The sequence below is a fragment of the Palaemon carinicauda genome, chromosome 17 (assembly GCF_036898095.1).
Source record: "Palaemon carinicauda isolate YSFRI2023 chromosome 17, ASM3689809v2, whole genome shotgun sequence".
Lineage (NCBI taxonomy): Eukaryota > Metazoa > Arthropoda > Malacostraca > Decapoda > Palaemonidae > Palaemon > Palaemon carinicauda.
In genome coordinates, this window is record NC_090741.1 from 106,972,684 (window position 1) to 106,980,183 (window position 7,500).

Genomic DNA, 7,500 nt, shown 5'->3' on the forward strand with positions numbered 1-7,500 from the left:
CAGGGGGTAACCAGCATGTCAATGATTATGGATTCGACAAAAAAGGTTACATATGTTATGTGGATATCTAGTTATGCATATATCTTACGTATTTTCTTTTTTATTGTGTTCAGCATTTAAAATTTATCAATTTGGACTAAATAGCCAGGCATCGGGGCCGGTTAGGCAATTCAATGCCCAAGTACAACTGGGGAAATCCTTGCATTTACTCTAGGAAGTCAAAGCTAAAGGGGTTGAACAGCAAAATGAAAGAAATGAAGCGGGAACAGAGGTAAAGTAGAAGAATATAAAGAAAGAGTAACTTGGGGCCAAAGGAGCGTTGCAAAGACCCTTAGAATAATGCCTACAGTGCACCATGTGAGGTACATGGATGGAACTAACGCCCTACGGAAATATATATGAATTTCTACCTAAAACAGTTAAAGTATAGGAAAAATGTATTCTGTCGTATGGTAAGATGACTGGCAAGTACTGTAGCGTGCATCTTTGGAGAGAAAATTACTGATAGGAATTCTTCTTTTTGGGATAATGGCAGTCCTTTTATTGCAATAGGAGGATGCTGGGCATGAAAACGATGATACCCTCATACCCATGTCTAATGGAAGTAATTAAATAGTTAGAATCTTAAGTTAGGGACGTAATAATCCGTCTAGTTTAGAAAACAACAAAGACAGGACTAGATATTTAGAATAATAATTTTGAATGTTAATGATTGTGGTAACTGATAACTAACAATACACTGTGAATATATACACATACTGCTTTTAAAGTAAGATAGCAACAGGAAATTGAGACAACTAAGAATACAAATGATTTTGTGTATCTTCCTCCAGGGGCTGAATTCAGTGGCGTGGCATCAAATTCCAATGACAATAATGTATCTCCGTTATCAAAATACGATGAGACACCAGGAAATGGTAGTCTAGTTATAGGTAAGAGCAAACTTATTTTTAAAGCTACTTTTTGTTAGGTTTCTTACAGTAGAATACTGTTGTTATATATCAATAATAATAATAATAATAATAATAATAATAATAATAATAATAATAATAATAATAATAATAATACAAGAAGAGGATTTTGATAGCCTATTGGAAACGTTCCTGCTTGGCAATCTGTTGGACGGGAGTTGAGACCAGCTCAAGCATGATAGTTTCTTGTGGTGGTCTGTAACCTCACCATCCTTGTGAGTAAAACATGGGACCTTTTAGGGAACCTTTCAATAAAAAGCCATTGTCTGGCCCTCCTTGTTCCTAGCTTGATTGAGGGGAGGGGGGGGGGGGGGGCTTGGGCGCTGATCATGTGTGAATGGTTATTCTTTAGGTCCAGGCATTGTCCTGTTCCTTGCCTCAGCCGTTCATGACCGGCCTTTTTATGGCCACGAGACCACAATATAACTGGGTGCTGAAAACAAGAAGGGTTATCTAAGAAATCGTCTTGACAACAATAATAATAATGATAATAATAACCTTGTTATATTTTCCAGAAAGCAGAGGTTGGGGTGCTCGACATACTCTATGTGTGATGCTCTTCGCCGCTTGCTGTGTGTCCTACCTTTCAAGGGTGAGCCTCAGCATTGCTATCGTCTCGATGGTGTCCTCCAACGCAACCATCTCAAACTCCAGCATCTCTGATGTGTGTCCTTTGCCAAACACAACAGATGGTGGAAGTTCAGATTTCTGGGTAGGTAGCAGGAGCATATTCTGTTTACGATTCCTTTGTAGTAACCCATTCCCTTTAAGGGCGAAAGGGTACCTTCAAGACATTGTTTGTCTTTAGCTAATTTTCTTGTTTAATATTCTACAGGACTGGTCTTTAATCAACAAGTGTTGGAGGATCCTGTTGGTATTCTGGGTAAAAAGTCTTTGAAAATATTTTGACAGCCTGGTCTTATCTATGGTGATGAGCAATTTTAATGCCTTTAACTGTAATGACTAAGATTTACAAAGTGTTTTGATATAAAATCTAAGTTTTATTTCTGAGAAAAACTTAAAACACAATTCAAAATTTCTGATAGAAACGTGTAGGCTTCATTTAATAAGAATAAAGACAAGTCTAGCCTACCTTTAAACATTAATCAGCAACTTGATACCCGATCAAATTTAGCTTTCTCCTCTACTAACAAAAGTTAAAGTCTCCATTCTCTTTTAAATCCCAAGGATATTTGTACCCTGCATAGATATATTGGCAATTCCTGAATAATCAGCTTTGTTAAGTCTGACATTTAGGTCTCTGATCATGGTTAGAATTAAGGTATTAGTATTTACAAAGTTACCTGTATATTATCAGTACTACTGAAAACTCAAGGACCAACACCCTTTTATAAATATTTCAGTGTCAAGACCTAATTTCATACAGTTAGAAGCACTGTAGGCTACTCCTTGGCAGATGAATGCTGTTTACCGAGTGCTATCCTAGTTGTTATTATTGTTTATCAGTCATTTTTTATTGTAGTTCATCGCACAATAACGACCTATCAGTAATGTACCAAGTTTTTTTTATCATAAAATACTGTAATGTTACTAAGATTATAAGCAATATTATCAGACACAACTAGATAAATCTGGTATTGTTGGTTTATCACTAAAATTTTGATAAAGATTACAGATGTACTGAACATTACATTAGATAATATTACTAATATGATGACAAAGCAAAACTAAGATACCACGTTATTGCATAACCTCTCTAGGATTTTTTTTTTTTTTTTTTTTTTTTACGAGTGCATAAATGACAATAAAATAATAAAGGATTGGACTGGATTAGTAACAGGAAATTAGCGGACCTAGAGTATGCTGATGACGTTGCCCTAATTAGCAAAACCACAAACGACTTGCAAAGCTTGCTTACCAGAATGCATGAAATATCACATGAGGTTGGGCTCAAGATGAATAGAAAAAAGACAGAGATGATAAGAACGGAATATGTAATGGAAGATGAAATATCATTGGAAGGATAAAGGATTAATGAGGTGGAATCATTTAGATATTTAGGAAGTATGACTTTTAATACAGGGTCTGTAGGTGTAAAATTTAATGAAAGATTGAAAAGAAAAATCAACAAATGGCTACGTTAAGTAAAATTTGGAAATCAAATCGCCTGAAATTACATATGAAAATCAGGCTAAAAATCAGTTTAATGAGATCAGTGTTACTGTATAGACACAAGTCGTGGTATGACAATGAAACGATATCCAACAGATTTTGTAAATTTGAGGACAAATTTCTTAGAAGAATTCTTCCCTCAGGGAAGAATTCTTCTAAGAAATTTGTCCTCAAATTTACAAAATCTGTTGGATATCGTTTCATCGTCATACCACGACTTGTGTCTATACAGTAACACTGATCTCATTAAACTGATTTTTAGCCTGATTTTCATATGTAATTTCAGGCGATTTGATTTCCAAATTTTACTTCAAGTCGTGGTATGACAATGAAACGATATCCAACAGATTTTGTAAATTTGAGGACAAATTTCTTAGAAGAATATTGGGAGTTAAATGGCTGGACAGGGTTATAAATGAAACTATAAGAGAGATTACTCAAGTACCATATGTGGATGAGATCATGGTGAGGGGTAGATGGAGATGTTTTGGGCATGCTCTTCGCACTCCCCAAGAGAGATTAGTTCACCAAACTTTTAACTGAGTTCCACAAGGCACTAGAAGAGTTGGAAGACACAGGCCTACATGGCTGAGGACTTTGAAGCGTGAAGTAGATGATGAATGGAGAAGTATTGATTTAAAAGCTCAAGTTAGAAACGACAGGCGAAATCTGACCGAGGCCTTTTGCGTCAATAGGCGTAGGAGGAGATGATGATGATGAATTGATATCAAACTATAATTGATGTAAAACTAGCTTTTGATAATAAACAATAATTAACTGAGACAAGAAAAAAATACTATTTCATCCCTTGATAATCACATTAACTCTTACAGCTAAAGGCAGCATATTTTTTTTTCTACTCAAGTGAAAACCTACAGAATATATAATTGAATTTCTTATAAAATAAAAAGAAAAAACATCAAAGGAAAAAAATACGATTTAAACCTAGAAGATATAGAAATTTGCAATTTAAAAAAACAGACGGCTATTTTTATGTTTCACTGTTGTTTTCCATTAGAAAGTGATTTTTACTCTTAACAAGAGTAATTTCAGTGGCAAGATCACTGGAACAGACAAAAGTTTCTGCTTAATCAGATCTCCAATTCAATTAACTGTATCTGTATAATTAAAGTTTAAATAGTGTCTCCCTATAATGGAAATTTTCATAAACCTATAAAAGCTTTTATAATTTTGAGGGTATAAGTACCAATCTTGGAGAGATCTCACAGATTAAATGGTTGAATCTGCTTGTATATAAAGTACACTTGTATATACTGTACACTTCACCCACCTGCTTGAACGTTATGGAATATTTATTTCATGATCGTAGAACTCTATTTTCTGTCTTCTCAAGAGAGCTGAATCATAAAAAATTTGTCGAATAAGTGAGCTTGCCATTGTATATTCTCTAAATAATGTACCTTTACTATGATTATTATTATTATTACTAACTAAGCTTCAACTCTATTTGGAAAAGAAGGATTTTATAACCCCAAAGGCTCCAGCATGAAAAATATCCCAGTGAGAAAAGGATACAAGGAAACAAATAGAAGTGCGCTTGAGTATACCCTCAAAGAACCTAATACCTCTCTAGAAGTAGTGTCTCAATGGGTGGCTGGTGCCTTGGCCAACATGCTAACTTTCTCAAGAAGATACTGTATTGCTATACCTTTTCTAGAGGCCAATTTTAAACATAGTTCTTTTGAGCTTAAACAATTCCTGGTATTCCAGGTGCTCGCATAACAACAATAACCTCGAATATTTATTTCACCCACGTTACATTTTTTTCCCTTTAAACTTTTATTTGCAAAAGATGACTGCAGGGCTTTCCCTTTATTCATATTGTTCCTTGGCTATGTAGTGGCCTAGGATACTGATTCCATAGGACATTTTGTTTAAAAAATTCTGATAAATCGTATCACATAAAAGTAATGTTTTTATCTACGAGGCAGGTTTATGTTGGACAAAAATCAATACATTGACATAGCTCTTTTAGCAGAGTTTGCAAGTAGACTGAATAACCTTAAAAAATTTTCCAAAAAGGCCATGACATATATAATATGCACAACTGTACTGATGAAATACCTTTGGCAGATTGAATATCCCAATTTTCTCACAAAGGCAACCATAAATAGGTTAAGCATGACATTAGTGATGCACCTCCTTTGACAGTTAGATGGAATAAGTGCGCTGTTTTTAAAGACACTCCTGTATGCATCAAAAGCATAACTATTGGTGGAATACCTTTAACAATTTGGTTAACTAAACCAATTCTTTTGGCAAGAAAAAAAAAAAGACTTTTAAGTGGGTTATGCACAAGAGTAGTGATGAAACTCAACCATCCCTTAGAGTGAATAATATGGTACCTTCAGCAAAAAGGCAAACTGCAGTGGATCAAGCAAGAATGCAGTAGCGACATATCAACTTTTAGACAGAATAACTTTATTCTTCTCAGGACGGAAAATTTTGAGTATTAATAACCTCACTTGTCTTTGGCCTCCTCACAGGAAGGTGGCTTTAAGTACTGTTGAATAAATACTGTACAGTTATCTGCATTGATGAAACTTTATTAGCAAGTTAGACTGTCGAGTCCCCTGTTTTTGTCATTCTATTTCTGACACAAACAGGGGACTCAACAGTCTAAATTACTAATAAAGTTTCATCAATGCAGATAACTATACAGTATTTATTTTACTGTATTTAATGTCACCTTCCTGTGAGAAGGCCAAAGACAAGTGAGGTTTTTAGTATTCAAAACTTTCCTTCGTGAGAAGAATAGTCATTCTGTCTAAAAGTTGATATGTCACTATTGCATTCTATAGACATTTAATAGACAAAAAATAACAAAGATTGGTATAACAGGGCTGCAGTTTGACTGAACAACTTTCTTCAATCTCCAGGAAGGCGAATTTGAATGGGACGAATCACTACAGGGAGTAATCCTCGGAAGCTTCTACTATGGATACTTGGTGTCCAACATCTTCAGCGGAATTGTAACAGAATATCTTGGAGCACGTTTGTCCTTGACAATAGCCATATTAGGATCATCTTTACTGTGTCTTGTCAATCCAGTGTGTGCAAGAATCTCAGTAGGACTCTTTATTGCTGTCAGGGTTCTTGCTGGATTACTGCAGGTAATGTCTGAATGTTGAACAAGCATCTAATAGAGGATTGCTTATCTGGAAAGTGTTGTCTTAAGAAACTTAATAGTCTAAACAACGCGAGAGAGAGAGAGAGAGAGAGAGAGAGAGAGAGAGAGAGAGAGAGAGAGAGAGAGAGAGAGAGTGAGAGAGAGAGAGAGTCTTGTTTTGATGACAAAGGGAAATTTTTCTTTCAACAAATGGGAAGGAATAGAGACTCATGTAAAACAGTAAATAACTTAAGGATAGTTTTGTACTATGAACTTAAAAAGGCTAAAAATGAAAATTATTTTGCAGGGTCCTCTTGTATGTGCAACATTCACCTTAATGGCAAGCTGGATTCCACCCAAAGAGAAGGCTAAACTATGTTCAATAACACTGACAGGTGAGTGTTTACTCTGTAGCACTTGCAAGTAGGAATAAAAATAGAAAGTTGGCTCAGCAGCATTCACATGTGTAATAGAGGTCCTACCACTGTCTAGGTATAGTATCACAACTGTGGGTCCTACTAAAAAGCCCCTGGGAAAGTAAAAGCGCCCGGGGGAAATAAATAGCACCCGGGAGAAATAGAATGCGCCAGGGAGCAAGGTTACCAGGTTAAATTCTTTGGATTTTCCGGCCAAATTCGGCCAGTTCATTCAGTGAAATCGGACAAACTCTACTTTTTTTGTATATAGTCTCCTTTATATCTTCGCTCTCCCCTCGCACTGATAGGGACCTGAATAAACATGTCTGTTTTTCTCACCGTTAAATGTTAGCCATTGCCGCCACTCTTGCTCCCCTCTACGCCTCCCTCAAGGGCAAGCCAAAAGACCTGAAGTGGGGTCCCCTTCAAGAAGCAGCCTTCTGCAATGCAAAGAAGGCCCTATCAACCGCTGCAGCTCTCACTTTTCCTATCCCACATGCCCCTCTACTTCTCTCCACCGATGCCAGCGACGTCGCTATCGGTGCAGTACTCGAACAGGTGGTCAACGGCTCGCCCCGCCAATTGGCATTCTTCAGCAGAAAACTGTCCAAGGCAGAATCGGGTTATTCTACCTTCGATCACGAATTGCTGGCGGTGCACTTGGCTGTCCGTCACTTTCACCATTTCTTAGAAGGTATGCCCTTCCTCATTTGCACAGACCACATGCCTCTGGTGCACGCCTTCACTCGACAGTCTGACGCCTAGTCCGCCCGTCAACACCGACATCTCTCCGCCGTGGATGAATACAATTGCACCCTTCAACATGTCCCTGGGAAAATGAATGCCATTG

General features: G+C 36.8%; 1 protein-coding gene across 1 annotated transcript in view; it reads left to right on the forward strand.

Annotated features, from left to right (window-relative positions):
- Window positions 1-7,500, forward strand: part of LOC137656893 (putative inorganic phosphate cotransporter) — a 61,819-nt gene that overhangs the window by 87 nt on the left and 54,232 nt on the right. The window contains exons 1-5 of the mRNA XM_068391275.1: window positions 1-45; window positions 834-932; window positions 1,487-1,683; window positions 6,005-6,238; window positions 6,542-6,629. The exon at window positions 1-45 is cut by the window's left edge and continues 87 nt beyond it. Coding sequence (XP_068247376.1) covers window positions 1-45; window positions 834-932; window positions 1,487-1,683; window positions 6,005-6,238; window positions 6,542-6,629 — 663 coding nt within the window. The remainder of the gene's footprint in view (window positions 46-833; window positions 933-1,486; window positions 1,684-6,004; window positions 6,239-6,541; window positions 6,630-7,500) is intronic.